Raw genomic sequence first — 16,989 nt, forward strand, 5'->3', positions numbered from 1 at the left:
TCTATCAAGCCTAACTTCAAACACCACATGTCTGAAGTTGTTCTAAAGAGTATCTTAAAGAGAACGAAGAACAAACGTTTTCCTTGAGACACAATTGTGGAAATTACTCACGTAGGTAAAAACAAGATTACTTCCAGTAAAAGAAATACAAAGGATTAAAGACAAGGAAGCAGCAGAGATGATTTTGCAATGGAAAAAAGAAGACACAGCTCATCAACACTGATCCGTTTGTATTCATAGACTGATTTAAGACTGGCAACAAAAATATTACTATACAGGAAAAAAGAGGTGGAAAGGGAGAGGGTTGGGGTGGGGTGGGGGTAGGGGGTTACATGCTCTGACCAGATTACCTATCCACATTAGTCCCCATAGAACACTAAAACACGAAACCAGGGAGAGTTGGTTTGATTTGTCAACTGTTTATGATCTCATAGGCTAGATAATCTCATTGGCTAGAGACGACAACAGCATTTTCTTCAGCTGGTGCCGAGTCAGAGGTAGCTGACTTCTTTGTAAGGGACTTGGGGATGTCAAGGTCATCTTGCACGCAACGTTGCTGAGGGTGGGAAAGAAGCGTACACATATGACGAAATAGGACACGAGTAAGCCCCTGACCACTCTCAAATATGTAACCCTCGTATTCACTGACATGTTCCAGGGCCTCAACAAGGGCATCATACACCTTTTGAGGGCAATTGTCAGGTCCGGGCTTGTCATGAAGGTAAACTACGTCCAAAGTGAAGAGCTTTTGGGTAGCAGGCCATTGATGCTGTGGTGGTATAGATGACCTACAATATAGAAGTATCTGCATAATAAAGAGAAAACATGTTAATTAACACTTCCTAGCAACCAATTGTACGGACAGAATAAATTTACGAGCATTAGATATTTTACGAAAATGCATCAAATAATCATTTTGCATAATGTTGGCCTAAGATAAACTTCAATGAAGAAACATGGTTAGTGAGGACTCATATAGCCTACCCCAACTTGTTTGGGACTGAGATGTAGTTGTTGTAATCATTCAGAAGAAAGCATCTAGTGAGAATGGTTCAAACTCATAAAAATTACCACTAAATAGAAGGAAATGAAAATAGCTGGATTTCACGAAGGTTAAAACCCATTTTAGATGCCACAAGACACAGAAAGATGAAAATCCTTGACTGATGAGGAAAAGAAAGATCTTGTAGGCACTCTCAGAATCACACATTCAAAAGATTCACTTAGCTATGTCACAATCTTTTGAGGTAATTTCAGGCCTTCTGCAACTGAGCGATGCAGTACTTCAAAATTTTGCTATTGTAACAGACTTACTACAATCTGCACATGGCACGGTACCGTAGACATGAAAGAATAGAAGAATCTACACACACAACTCAAATGTTATCTCAACACACAAGCACTAAGTATTATTCAAATACTCAAAACAAATCACTTCTGACTTGACAGTTGACACCATCGTAGTTGGAGGTTTCTTGTATAAACTAGAATTTCTGAGTCAAGAAAACTAATTGATAGTTGATGGGGCTGACAGCTGATGATTATGCTTGCAATATGACCATGATCCAAGTAAAGACCTTTTCTGCAGGAAGTAGAAGATACTTTTATGCATATAGACACCTGATCATACTCTCAGTCGGATCCTTCATTTGCCTTGACAAACACCATATGTTATCCTTATAAGATATACCTCACATCCAACTTAACATCAATCCGAACGGGTGTGATATTTCTCAAATAATATCAATCCTAACAGGTGTGAACTTTCTCAGATTCATGTGATTTCAAAAAGTTTACCTTCCCTTCTTCTCTAGCTTTTCTGCATCTGTTCCTTGTGATAAGCAACTACCTAAAACCCACTATTAGATATGATTCTTTTTCATCTTCATATCTTTTCATCATAGGAGTCGCTTCTCCATGCGTTGGCAGTCCATGACCCGTCTAAATATATCTAATGCAGCCTAGAAGCTATTTGAAGTTTTCCTAGTCAACCTTAATTCTAGAGACTAGTATCCTATTTTAGGTCGCCTTAAATTAGGTATTTCCCTGCAGCGGAGAGACCAATCTCTTGGGCTTTAAAGTGTTTTAGTGCAAGAATTTACAGATGAAAACGGACATCTTTGTAAACTTAAAAGTCAGCAAGTTTTACGAAATAAAAATCTTGTTTGAGGTGGCTATGAGATGTGCAAACAAACAGAGCACATATTTTGTTTTTGCATATACATAAGAAGCACCTCCACTAACATCATGATAGTTAATTTCACCACTACTGAATCAAGGACTGATACTGAATAAGATGAATGACTACACAAAGAAGACGACAAATCCCTTAATTTTGTAATCTAGACCGACTAAATCAACTATTAAAAAGTGTTTCTTTTCAATAATAGCATGTAGGTAACCTTATATCCTCTTCATTTTGAGAAAAACCAACTTAGCTCAAAAATAAGTTGCATGAAATAAAGCAAATAAGAGGAAAGAAGAAAATTACATTATTAACTTCATAAAAAAAACTACATTATTAATTGTAAATGCAAGTATGTCAAGTAGTTATTCTCTTTCCCCCCTTCAGTTGGATCTATTAGCTTTTCTGAGAACAAACTAAGGATTATGCTGTGAAACTATCTTTGCATTTTATTCAGAAAAAGATCCCAAAGTACGTTTCCAAAATTAGAATTATTTGCCCCGTTCTCACGGTGGTGCTAGGATATTGGTCTAGTTGTATTCTTAATATCTTGTTTGCCAAGATGAAAGTGCATCAAGAGTAATCACTAAGATGGTGCTTGTCTGCAACATTCAACCTCAGAAACCCAATACTGGTTTGAGAGGCCCAAAACCAAAGTTGTATTTCACTTAACAGCTTTATTGCAACACATGCCTTCTTATCTAGGAAAGGTTACCACAGGAAAAGGTTTAGCTTTGCAGCATGTCAGGGGAAATGGTTGAACTTCAGGTGGAAAAAGCTCTGAAATTTAGCAGTGAACATAATATCTAGGTTAAATAATTAATAGAAGGAGAAAAGAGAACAGAATGAATAAGTGCAAGAATCCAAAAAGGCTACTTTACTTCAAGCTTTATATGAGCTCTTAGTTCATAACAGTATAACACCCCTGTTTGCCAAAAGATAATAACCAGCTGTTTAGTAGCATTCTCACCTACTTTGACCAATGCATTATTTGTAAATTACAAGGATCCAATTTGAAAGTATTTAGTAATACAAAGGGCCTTTTCAAAACCAATAATCACTCCAACAAGTTGTTGACAACTACCAAGGCAACTACTATACCATTACTTATTGCTATAACACTATCAACCACTTGATAAGCAAAACCATTTTTCTTGAGTTGACATGCTCAGCTTAATAGCTAAGAAATAATTATAGAGAATAGAACACATCTGCTCATTACACTGCATTAAAAATGAGTAGCTGAGTTACCAAGCGTCATTCATAAGCAAAATAGCCGCTAGCGTTTTCTTGGCAAACCAAATGTTAACTTTTTCAATATCAAAAATTCAGCACTAGATGTCCTAAAGTAAATAAAATGAAAAGGCAGACATTGCTAATCACATCCTTACCACCCTGAGTATCCGATTTTGTGCACGTGACTTTTTCGCTTCATGAGCTGCCACCCGAAATAGTTGAGTAAGGTCTGCATGGCCACAAGGTGAATCTACTGCAATACCCCGACATGCAGAAACTACTGAGTCAATGTCACTAGTAAACTCTTTCCGAACCTTCATCAAAAGAAATTTGAGAAGACAAATCAATTTCAATACTCTATGGCCACCTATCTTCCCACCAGTAAATTGGAACAGGAAGATATGGAGATGATAAGATAACTTAAGCAGGCCATAAACGTTTTAATGAACTAATAATACAAGAAGAACACAAGCATACTGCAGGCAGGTCTTGGCAGCCCTCAAATAAAAGCTAGCATAATTTTATAGTTCTGTTCGAAATCATTCATCAAAGTGGAATAAATCATAACAGTGGAGGGGAAAAGTGAGAAGAAAGTGTATCAAAGTTAAGGAGATAATCTAAACCACTCACACACTCTAACAAACTCAGTCAAACCAATTCCATACTAAGAAGCAAGATTCTACCTCTTAAAAAGCAAGTGTTCCCACCAGTGACAACAAAATGTTTCATGCTTACAATGATTAAGTTTGACAAGTTGTAAAACAATATAATAGTGATGAAGAATGAAAGTAATGCGTTGATACAGAATCTGAAGTATCCTCCACCACTACCTGCATCGAATTTCTTTAAGAACTCTAGAAATACTACTCCATTGCAAGGTTAGAGTGTCGCCGCAGAAAATGCTTTAGAAGACTAATGCACCACCTAAAGTTGCAAGATTTGGATGGCTAACAGCTCATGAAGCATTTTTAACTCAGGGGGATACACCTTTGATATTCGGGAATAACGTCCCTCTACCCTTCTCAACTTAAATACTAGACTTAGTTTGCATGATATTAACAACATTTTTAATATAAGAATGTATCATATTAGCAGGATTTGGAAAAAAGTATCATAATTGCCTCATATTAAACCAGAACAAAGAAAAGGGTCTGTCTAATTACGAAAATAAAAAAACTAGTACTACTTCTATTTCAATTTGTCTGTCTTCCTTTCCTTTTTAGTCCGTTTAAAAAAAAAAGTGTTTTTTTTCTTCTTTTGGCAGCTCTTTAATTTCAATTTTCCACGTGACCACAAGATTAAACAAAATTTTGGTACATTCTACGTGTCAAACCACAGGATTTAGGAGTCTCTTTTACTTTCTTAAGCTACATGTCAAGTCAAAATCCAACAAATTAGAATGGAGGTGGTATTATCATATGATGGGAAGGATAGAAAAATCAATTATTCCACAATTGCGTATATGACATTTTATATATAATGACCATTACCCAATTCAAACTTCAATCAGCTTTACAAAAGAAAAACAATATAGATTTGAAGAAATTTGAGTAAAAATATTACCCAAGAAGCGGATTTGCCAAGAGCCGCAAAAGCGAAACGATGATCTGGGTTAATAGTGAGCTTGGCGTTGACGAAGAGAAGGATTGCCTGTTTAATCGAGTCTAACCTGGTGTACGGTCGGCCGCCGGCAGCCGAAACTTTCATTTCAACAAGTGATTCGTTGTCCACATCTACACAGAACAGTATGTCTTCGCTTGCTAATCGAGTTGGTTGTAGAGTGTAACGACTCGCCGCCGGTGGTCCTGAACCTTGTCCTTCTACTCCCTCCATTTTTTAAGATCAGTCACTCTCTCTCTCTCTCTCTCTCTATTTAGCTCCTTTTTTTCCCTTTGGATTTCTCTCTCTTGGAGAGGATTTTGTGGTTTGCTTTCTTATATAGCAACTTTGACCCCCTAAGCTTTTATCTTTTTACTTTTCCACCCCTTCTTGTTGTAAAAATAGCACGAACCACCTACTTTTCGAGCACGAAATTATCAGTTTCACGCCTAAATTATTTGATTGTCTTATTATTCCAAATATTTAATTTTTTTCATATTATTTACCCTTCTAAACTATATGAGGTCTTATTATTCTCTAGAACTTAATTTCTTGTATTATTTAAGTTCCTGAATTATTTTGATCCAGTTTTTATTGTTATTTTAATGTACTTTTGGGTGAATTTCTCGTCTAATTTTGGATGTTATTTTGGTGCAATTTTTTTGTAATTTAGGTTCAGCGTACACCTAATGACATGAACTATAACGACTACTTATAATAACTATACACAAAATAAATAAAGAAAATATGTACAAAATATCAGCTTTACAAGTATAATAACTTCATAAATGAAACAAAACTATAAAATATCGAGAATAATTTTATAGATATTAAAACGAATAATACAACATAGTTTAAAGACAATATCAATATAATCTTGAAATAAATTTCAAAATGATAACACGACCCTCAAATAATTCATGGAATAATAAGACCCTTGTATAATTTACAAATGTAAATAATATGTAAAAATAGATAAATTCAAAGGTAATAATATTCATATTTATTTAAGTGTGTAACTGACAAATTCATTGTAATCTAAGGATTATTATGTTTATACTTAGGTGTTGTTTGACCCCAAGTTCTCAAATATTCTTCAAAGAATTTTTGGTGAAGTTTCACCATGTGTTTAGCCACAAATTTTTTCAAGTTTTGATGAAATTTTGAAAAATATTATTTTAACACCCCACATCTTTCCCTTTTTGAAATCGATTTTTTCGTCGGAAGTATCTAAGGTTGAACTGGATAGTATCCTACCGGTACTTATGTTTTAAGATTCATTGCAACGGGTGGAAAAATGTATTGGAGGTGGCTTAGGATCATAACAAATCCCTAATACCAAGTTGAGTTCAAAACCTTTATACCGGTTAGATTTTCACATTAATTTATAAAAGTGTCAACTTCAAACGATCATATCTCCTATAATATAAGGAGTTAGGTGTCTCATGACCTATCAAATTAAAGATCATTTGAGTCTTCTTTCCAACGCCGCCAATTTGCCTCATTTGGAGTTTGGAGTAAAAAATTATAGTCATTTTAGTAAAGCTGCTCAAGACAGTCCGTGGTGAGCAATACGGGTCGTGGTACCTTTTGTAAAACTCACTAGGGTCCTTATTGGCCTTCCGTAAAAGTAACTTTTTTAGCCAGTTTAAGCCCTGGGGGTTATTGATGAGCACTACGACCCATGGTGACTTCCATAAATCTCAATACGGCCCGTATTGACTTCCATAAAGATATCCGACTCAGTTTTTATGAGGGTTATTTCGGTCTTTTTTCCACCTTTTCCCAACCTAACCCACTACGTTTTGGGAATAAATTTAACTCTTTATGAGATCCCAAAGAGGGTTTTCCCTTCATTTAGACATAGAAGTTTTGAGAGAAGAAACTAGAGAGAAGAAGAGCTAGGATTCAAGATCTACAAGCGAGATCTTTGATTTTCGACGAGATAATCCTCATTCCAATTATATAAATCTAAACACAACATTGAATTGAGTTCGTCCTCACGCTCTACATCTTCATTGAGTTGATTTGAGTGAGTTTTGAAGTTCCATGAGTTGAGGTCATCCATAATTTATATTGAGTTTTGTATATAAATTCTTATGTATTGATGATGTTCTTGAGTTATTTATATCTTCTAATGGATTCTTTTTGTGTATAAATCATATGGTGTTCTTGTTATATTTAATAATTCTTGATAAGTTTCTTGAGTTGAATCTTGTTGAGAGTATGGATTCATGTTCACATTCACATGAATCCTAATTGAGATTTTATTCTAGTTTTATGCATTGATGGAGTTTTTAAAGAATGATTTGTGAACATTTTGTATTAATTATTTTATGCACTATTTTGAGTTTAAAGAATGAATATTTTCATCTTTGATTGAAAAAGAGTTTGAGCATGAGTCGAGTTTGGAAAGTTTTTAAATTATTATTTTGAATATAAACAAGTTAAGTATTATTACATTAAAACACCTATTTTGAGATTGAGTTGAAGAGTTAAATTAATGTTTTAAATGCATAATTGAGTTGAGATTGTATCCATTTTAAAGAAAAGAGATGAGTTGAGAAGAGTTGAGTTTTGAGCTAAGTCCAAAAGAGACTACATGAGTTAATTGAGTATTTTAATCACTTGATATATATGAGCATGTTAAAGTATTTTGGGAGTAGTATTGAGCACCGATTTGGATAAGAGTAGAGGCAAATCAAACCTCGTAAATTACGTAGCCAGCGTAGGATAGAGGTTATGCCTCTAAGTTCCAAAATGATGGACTTGATTGATTGTGGATCCAATGAGGTTGGTCGTCTCTTACCCTGGCAAGGTATTAGACGGCTGCGGCGACGACAGTGCAAATCTTTTGTATCATCACTAGCTCATAAGTGATGATTGTCGGTTAGAGAAATTTTCTAAAAATGAATGATTTGATTTGGTTGAGTTGCATATTATTAAGTCTATTTTTTAAGCACTGATTATTTTAAACTACATGTTTCTTGAGTTGAGTTGTGTATTTTTAGAGTTGAGTCCTTTGAGTTGAGGTTGAGTATTATTGACTATATTTCCTTTCAGCTATTTTACATACTCGTACATTCCATGTACTCATGTCTTTTGGCCTGCATCATTTTATGATACTGATACAGGAGCTAGAGATTATCAACAGACGCTCTGTTGAAGATTTATTCCCTTCGTGATAGTGGTGAGACCTCCATGCTTCGGAAGAATCTTTTTTATTTTATTCGCTGTTTTGAGTAGTTCTTTTGAGGTAGTCGTGGGCTTGTCTTGGAACCTTTTGGATAGTTGATAGAGGTTTCATAGATAGAGTTGTAGTTGAACTAGATAGTCTTTTCAGAATATGTTTTTAAATGTAATTTTGTTATTGAGTTATATTATTCTCTGAGTATTTTTAACCCTATTAATTATTTGTTGATGTTGATACTTGAGTTGCCTACCTGGGTCCTTTTATCCTTAAATTCATACTTTCGCTGAGTGATTGAATGAGTGATCCGATCAAGTGGTTTGCTTGGGGCCAACACTAATCTTCGAGTTCCGGCCATGCCTAGGGTATCTTCTCGAGGCGTGACAATTATTTTGTACCCGTAAGTTTTAAAAATTATTTAAAATACCCATAAGTTTCTGTTATATGGAAAAAAAAATTCACGCTTTGATTTTCACACAAAAAATTATGTAATATGGCACAAGCAATTACTATTTTCACTTGCGTGTCTAAGTCATAGTTGTTCATGCCTTGTCGTAGTATTCTGAATCTACTTTTCCACGCACCAAATATTCTTTCAATTACATTACGCAAAGAGGCATGTCTATAGTGAAATAACTCTTTGCCTTTCTTAGGCTCTCTTTCACTTCCCATGTAGTCTTGCAAATGATATCGCACTCCTTAATAGAAATATGGTTGTTGGCTCATAGAGAGAAGTTTCATTAAATAAGGTCAGTGCACATTTTTATAGATGAGTTTTATTTAAGAAGGATTAATGGTATTGACTGATCATATTAATAGAGTAAGCTAGTAGATAAATATTTAATTGAGATTAATAAATGATTGATGTTTTTATAAAATATAAAAGTTTGGAGTTATTTTTAAATTTTTAAAACTTTTCAAGTTTCCAAATTCTAATTTTTTTTATAACTTGAAAACTTGGATATTTTGCTAAATATATTTATCAAATAATAATAAATTATATGAACAAACATAAATTCTCAAATATTTTTCAAGTTTTTTTTCAAAACTATTTGGGGCTAAACTCCTTTGTAATAACAAAAACAAATACAATATTCAGCGCGCTTTTCCATATAAGGTGCAGCTTAGCTAGGGTTTACTTTTTTCTTCCTCCTCTTCTTTATTAAGCACTTTATACGAAGATAGAAAAAACAGAGCACCAAAACAGAACCAGCATATCTATATCTAGCAGGTAATTTTTTTTTTCTGTGCAGCAATATTTTTGATGTTTGAATTGTGTTTATGTCTATGTATCTCCTTCATCTTTTGTCTACTCAGTGCTTTTGGTTCTTCGTTTAATCTTTCCTCTTGCTGGAATTTGTTTCTTTTTTGTGTATGTTTTCGTAACTGAATTTTGGGGGGGGGGGTTGGTACTTTGGAGGCCCTTATTTTTTGGGGCCTAAAGCGACTGCTTTAGTGCCTTTAGGGTTGAGCTGTGAGCCGCCCTTGGTAGCAGGTATACGATATGTTGTGCACACAATGGAAGTTTGGCCTGGAAACCACCCAGGCGGAGCCAAGGGTTCATCTGAACCTCCTTCCGTATAAAATTACACTATTAACAAAATCCAATATTCAGCGTGCCCTCTACCATATTATATAAGCTGCAGCTTAGCTAGAGTTTACTTTTTTATTAAGCAGTACAAAAGGTAGAAAAAACAGAGCAATAAAACAGAACCAGGATATCTATATCTAGTAGATAAATTTTCTGTGCAGCAATATTTTTGATGTTTGAATTGTGTGTGTTTCTGTAAGGTCTTTTTATTATTTCGCGAAATTTTGAGTTTTGGATTCTAAAAATGAGAAATTAGAGTGGATTCTGCATCAATTTTGATTTTTTTTTCGTTATGATTGATTATCATTTTTTGTTTATTTTAGTTAAGTTATAGAAACTGAGAGAATTAAAAAAGGAAATGCTGTGGCACGGGAGTGAGTGACCTAGTGGTCTATGAAGTGGGTTGAAAATTGTGGAGTTTTAGGTTCAAATCCCAGCATACTCAAAACACTAGGCGATTTTTTCATATATGTATGAACCTTTGAGGATAAAGTTATTCGATACTTGTGTTTTTGAGAGGTAGCATGTATACTATATGTGGTGCACACGATGCAAGTTTGGCCCGGACACCACCAGGAGCGGAGCCAAGGGTTCATCTGAACCTCCTTCAGTATAAAATTACACTAATTATATATGTTTAAAATTATTTTTTATGCATATATATATTAGATGTTAAACATTCTTTGGCTTTTTCCTGTGTTTTTTTTCATAATTTGAACTTCCTTAATGAAAGTGAAAATCATGTCTCCGCCAGGGGACACCACGGTTTTAAAATAAAGAGGAAATTTTGCGTCCGTAGCCGATATTCCTTCTCTCTGTTTGATAAAATTAGACGAAGAATGTTAGTATTGGAAGTGCAGTTTTTTCGATTTATAATTCAACTTTTTGAAGTACTTTAATATTTTTCCTTGATTAAGTTGCACGGTCTATAATAAATTTTTCATCTTTGCTATGTGAAGGAGTTGGTGGTTTACATACAGGCTGTATACAGTATTATAAGTTAGTATGGAAGCTTGCGGTGGAGCTGCAGTGATTGGTTCTTCTCTTCAGCAACCTGTTTGGGTTAAGGGATCAGCTTTCTCTTTAAAGGGTGAAATGAAACTAAATGCGGCCAAATTATGGTCTGTTAAGCCTTGCAAAGCCTCTCAACTTGAAGGGAGCTTGGTCACAGGAAGGCCTCGTTCTTCAGTTTCTGTTCCTATCCCGGAAATGGGAGGTATTTTTCAAACTTCTGTTTTATTCTATGTGTTCATACACATGAAAAGTGTGCTGCAGATTCTTGATGACAGACTTTTCCGTCTTAGCGTCTTCTTGACTTTTCTATGTGCGCTAGTTTGTATACTACTACTGGTCTTTGATGTGTGTGTTCATTTATATTCTGGGGGATGTGAAAATTATCGTTTTCTGGAGTTATTCTGCCTACATATTTAAGTTATATTATAAACCATATTAAGCACACGTTAGAAAATTAGATAGTATAATTGGCTAACTGCTATATATGCTCAAAGCTCTTAAATCATTTTGAGTAATGTGTAGTCGATTGGGGGTCTGACCATTACTTCTGTTCATGTGTTATCTTACCATCTTGTTGTAGGGAATATGAATGCTTTTTTCTTTTATTTTAAATTGGGGAGGGAGGGGTCGGAGGGAGGTTTGATCAAATGCAGCTACTTTGTATCTTTCTCTTCTCCCCACCCCCTTTTAAATTCTTTGCTCGTAGTAGAAACTTGACAATTATGATCCAACTTAGTGCACCTACAGCCCTATGGCATGACTTCTTAAATCATGTAACTCAAGAAATGTGGAACACATTGACATCCCCAGATTTAGTGGGGGTTTGCATTAAGACCTTGTTAGCCTGTCAATTTACTGTATTAAGACCTTTATTCCTGTCTACTGTTGCTACATGCAAAGCCATCAGCTTGTGATCTTATAATCTCCTTGAAATCAACAGGGCACTGACATTATTTTCAGAACTCAGAGATGTTCTGAAACATTTTATTGCATGTTTGTCATGCATTTCTTTGTTGACGAAAATGAATGCATTTTATTTAAATTTGGAAACTCTACATGGTTCTTGTACTAGTATAGTTTTCCCTTCCTTCTCTTTCCTATGTAAGGCTTGTAGTAGTCGAGCAACTTCGTGGCGCTTTTCATTTTCTCATTCTAGTGGTATGTGATAGTTGAAGTTGATGAATTTGAATTATGGTTCCTAGCTTATTTGTTTACTCTGTTACTTAAAGCTGGCCATTGCACTTTCTAGGTGCTGTGAACAACTTTGTAGACTATGAATTGGGTGAAGCTGATCCTGAAGTTCGTGGTATTATTGACAAAGAGAAAGAACGTCAATTTCGGAGTTTAGAGCTTATTGCCTCTGAGAATTTCACTTCTCGAGCAGTAATGGAGGCAGTGGGTTCTTGCCTTACAAACAAATACTCCGAAGGACTACCAGGCAAAAGGTAAATTTTATCCCTATGAGAAAAAAATGAAAAATAAGCATTTTCACATTAATTTTTCTTTATTATTTATTTTTGTGGTAACTTTGTTTGATATGAAATATGAATCTCTTCCTGGTAGCAAACTTGTTCTTTTTTTCCTTTTGCGTAGCTTATTTAACATCTTCTTTCCTTTGTTCTTGTAAATAAATTCCCTATATCAGATATTATGGTGGAAACGAGTACATTGATGAGTTAGAAATACTCTGTCAAGAGAGGGCTTTGGCAGCCTTTAACTTAGATGGAAAACAGTGGGGGGTCAATGTTCAACCCCTATCTGGTTCTCCAGCAAATTTTGAAGTTTACACAGCGGTTCTCAATCCACATGACCGGATTATGGTTAGTTGTAAGCAGCATCTTCCTGTTGGTCTTCTAGATTACATGGATTGATATTTATCGTTTTTCATGGTCATTTACTCAGGGATTGGACTTGCCTCATGGGGGTCATTTGTCCCATGGATTTATGACTCCTAAGAGACGAGTTTCAGGCACATCTATTTACTTTGAGTCCATGCCTTACCGCCTTGATGAATCTTCAGGTACCACACACCTATCTTTGTAGATGCATTTAACCTTTAACTAGAATTGACATCCAATTTGTTGACTTAACAGGCCTTGTTGATTATGACATGCTTGAGAAAACTGCAACTCTTTTTCGGCCAAAACTTATTATTGCTGGTGCTAGTGCATATCCACGAGATTTTGATTATCCTCGTATGAGGAAGGTACAAAATATCAGGAGTTTGCTAGTTGGAGTTACTGCTCCATACTGATAATTTCTCCCTGTTGATATCTTTATTTTCTGCATCTAATTATTTCTTTTGCGATACGTCTGGAAGATAGCAGATGCTGTTGGAGCCTTTCTCATGATGGATATGGCTCACATCAGTGGGCTTGTTGCCGCCTCTGTAGTTGCTAATCCATTTGAATACTGTGACATTGTTACCACAACAACTCACAAGGTATGAATTAAAATTCTTGGAATTTTGTGCATAGCCATTTCAAAATAAAGTTAAAAAGAAAATCACAGAAAAGACAGAATGAAATGCAAAAAAATTTTTGGTAATTTTATTTCCATTGGCCTGATTAACCTTAATGGCAATGCTTCTGTTCAGTCTCTAAGAGGTCCTAGAGGAGGAATGATCTTCTTCAAGAAAGATCCCGTCCTAGGCATTGATTTGGAATCTGCCATCAACAATGCTGTTTTTCCTGGCTTGCAGGTCAGTTCCATTTTCTCTCCCTCCTTAATTTTTACTCTACACTTTTTCATTTGCTCCCTTGAATGTTAAAACCTATCGAGGTCTGGACTATTCGGCCTTTTGGCTGTATGTTGCATAATGTGGTGAGTTCGACTAGCAATAACACCGTTTGTCCTCACAGGGTGGTCCGCATAATCACACAATTGGAGGACTAGCTGTTTGCTTGAAGCATGCCAAATCACCTGATTTCAAGGCTTATCAGAACAAGGTTAACACTTTCCTGTCTTTTCACTAGATTATGACCATTTATGCGGGCAATATAATTGTCATTTGTTTTTTTTAATGTTTGCAGGTGGTCTCAAACTGTAGAGCTCTTGCAAGCCGGTTAATGGAGTTGGGGTACAAGCTGGTCTCTGGAGGAACTGACAATCATTTGGTTCTAGTTGATCTCAGGCCCTTGGTAAGTTTCTGCATTTACACTATCACTTGTCCAGAAAAGAAAAAATCAACTAGGACATGCAAATGTACTGGTATCGTAATAGTAGTTAATGAACTTCTAAACTATTAAACACCAGCGCCTACAATTTTGTTGACGACTTCTCTTGATTTATTTTTCTCAAAATTTGGTGGTTACTGGGGAATTGAAATGCATAAAGAAATATTATTTTGTTGATTAGTGTATCCTTATAGAACAGTTTGATACGAGTTGGCAAACTCTGTTGAAGGATCCTTCCGTCTTTTACTTGTTAGTATTTGTGAGTTACCAGCTATAAGAACCAAGATACAACCAACCTTGTCTTGTAAACTTTAGATTAATCCGTCTGCATTTTCCAATTAGGGTACTGATGGTGCTAGAGTGGAGAAAATACTTGACATGGCATCAATCACGCTCAATAAGAATTCAGTTGCCGGTAAGTATTAGAAGCTTAACCATTTTGATTTATTATTGACATCTATTATATTGTCCTTATACCATCAATGAAATTGTAGGTGATAAAAGTGCACTAGTGCCCGGTGGTATACGCATAGGCTCACCTGCAATGACCACTCGAGGTTTCTCAGAGAAGGAATTTGTAACCGTTGCAGACCTCATTAACGAGGGTGTGCAGATAACTCTTGAGGCCAAGAACTTAGTCTCTGGTTCTAAACTCCAAGATTTCATGAAGTTTGTTACTTCGCCAGAGTTCCCTTTGATCGATAAGGTGTTGGATTTGAAAAGAAGAGTTGAAGCTTTGACAACCCAATATCCACTGCCTGGCTTGTGATGAAACATTGGTGGAGATTTCAGTAGCAAACTGGTTCTATGAATTGTATAACAGGCAGATTCTTGACATTTGATAATGTAGGATGATTGCATGAACTGCGGTCCCCCTACTCCTTTAGGATTTAAAATGGAAAAAAGTGATCCAAGATTTTGAAAATATGGAGGAAATATATGAAAGTGAAAAAGGATAAATATACCCCGAACTATGACAAATGGTATGCATACACCCTCCGTTTACTTTAAGATTATATATACCCTTAGGGGTTGTTTGATGTGAAGGATAACACTAAATAGTTCTGGGATTAAATTATTGTGCCACTCAATTTGTTGTTTGGTTGGTAAGTCTAGGAGAACTTATCTTGGGATTAATAATTAATATCGGAATAAGTTATCTTTTTCCTTGGATAGTATAGTAATTCTGGGATAACTTATTCCGGGATAAAGTAGATGAACGATAAAAATATTCCTTTAAACTCTTTATACATCATTTTTCACATTCATAAAGGGTATTTTTGTAAACAAATAATTTGTTTTTAAAATTTATATAGTGTATATTATTTTGAATGTAACAAATCAAATACTTAATAAGAAATAATCACATTACAATTTATTTTATCATAATTAATTGCATCATAATTTATTCAGTTATAATTAATTTCATCATAACATAACTTGTATTCAAATCAAATTACCTTTAATGTCAAATCTATTAATATGAGTATACCCATAAAACTAACATCTCAATTTACCATCAATTTTTTATGTAAGTTTTTATCCAAACTTTAAAAACCTACCATCTTCCATAAAATGCTTGGTAAGTGTTAATGTAGTTGTGGCATCTTAATTACATATTCCTCTCTAGAACCTTTTGAGAATTTGATTGGCCAGTTTAGAGAGCAATAAAATACTGATAAAGTTGAATAGATTAGGATGAAACATAGTAAAGATTTAGGTAGTTTAATGTGATCAATTTATAATTTGTTTTTTATATTCAATAACTCTATTCTTCAAAAATCAGATAGAAAGAATTTTTTTTTTTTTTTTTTTTTGTGTTTGTTGAAATGAGAATTTGGTTTTTCTATGAATTTTTGTCCATCTTTATTAGAAGTTACAATTATGCATATATATTCAAGTTTTTATGAAGAACAAAGCTCAAGAACAAAAACATACATTTTTTCCACTAAAGGAGAAAATACAATACACAAGAAATAAGTGTGGTAGTTTTTTTTTTTAAGAAGGTGAAATTCATTACGACAGAGATTTGAGAGTTGAGACTCCCCAGCTCTTAGTTCCGTTATAAGGCCAACAAGTAAGGGATGCCAATGGGGTGGGGCGAGTGCACGGTGGGTTGAGCTCAATCCGCAAAAATTTTAATCCCGTATAACAATTTTTTTTATTTTTAATCCGCTCTGCCTCGTCCCATATAGACTTGCCTCCGCATAAATCAGTCCCACATAAATTTTTTATGTTTTTTAATTGAGTTTGATATGAAAAATAAAATTCATAATTTTTTTTTCATTTTTTGCTAATTAACATCTCAACAACTAATTAAATTGTTTCTAGTTAACATTTCAACTAATTATTTTTTAATCGCTAATTAATTTCAATTAACATATGTCTATTTTAATTTTAATTTTTAAAAAAGAAAAAGTTAAAATTAAAGTCAAAGTTTAATATAAAAAGTTTATATCTTTGATTTTTACTAATTATCAAAATTTAATTTTCTTTGAATTCCAATTAGATTTCTTAAATTTGTAACCCGCTCCGTCCCACATTAATTTTAATAATAATTACTTCAATCCGCCCGCATTCACTCCGCCCGCCCCACCTAGCTCTAAACCCGCCCCACCCCGTCCCATTGTCATCCTTACCAACAAGATTAGAAAAAAGGAGATTGAATTCTTCCTTTTATCCATATTGATTCTAATTCTAGTTTTCACTCTATTATGATACATTCCTATGTTGCAATAGAAATAATTGTTGATTTCAACTATCGTTAATTTTTGATTTATACTAGACCAATTATTCATCCTACTCTTTTTACGTTCTTGATAATTTATCTATTTTAAGTATTGCATTTCATTAAATTTCAATCCTTTTCTCTATTATTTAGAAAAAGTGAGTCATTTATTCAAATACAACATATTATCATTGTCGCTCGAATAATTTTTTATCAGTCAAAGCAAATATCGCTCCGTGCTATATATATTAGTAAGAGGGAATACCTGAG

General features: G+C 34.5%; 2 protein-coding genes across 2 annotated transcripts; one reads left to right on the plus strand and one right to left on the minus strand.

Moving 5' to 3' along the window:
• Positions 1-182: 182 nt before the first annotated feature.
• Positions 183-5,329, minus strand: LOC129882005 (uncharacterized). Its single transcript, XM_055956112.1, has 3 exons — positions 4,985-5,329; positions 3,577-3,735; positions 183-805 (listed from the first exon to the last, which is right to left on the minus strand). Exons 1-3 carry the CDS (start codon positions 5,252-5,254, stop codon positions 446-448), a joined length of 789 nt encoding a protein of 262 aa, XP_055812087.1. The 5' UTR covers positions 5,255-5,329; the 3' UTR covers positions 183-445.
• Positions 5,330-9,291: 3,962 nt separating this feature from the next.
• On the plus strand, positions 9,292-15,037 carry LOC129882013 (serine hydroxymethyltransferase 3, chloroplastic). The gene is made up of 12 exons (XM_055956121.1): positions 9,292-9,441; positions 10,761-11,017; positions 12,065-12,260; positions 12,461-12,635; positions 12,718-12,835; positions 12,909-13,021; positions 13,136-13,258; positions 13,412-13,516; positions 13,677-13,763; positions 13,848-13,955; positions 14,334-14,406; positions 14,486-15,037. Exons 2-12 carry the CDS (start codon positions 10,807-10,809, stop codon positions 14,758-14,760), a joined length of 1,584 nt encoding a protein of 527 aa, XP_055812096.1. The 5' UTR covers positions 9,292-9,441; positions 10,761-10,806; the 3' UTR covers positions 14,761-15,037.
• The last annotated feature ends 1,952 nt before the right edge of the window (positions 15,038-16,989 follow it).

This window comes from Solanum dulcamara, chromosome 1 (assembly GCF_947179165.1).
Source record: "Solanum dulcamara chromosome 1, daSolDulc1.2, whole genome shotgun sequence".
NCBI classification, from domain to species: domain Eukaryota; kingdom Viridiplantae; phylum Streptophyta; class Magnoliopsida; order Solanales; family Solanaceae; genus Solanum; species Solanum dulcamara.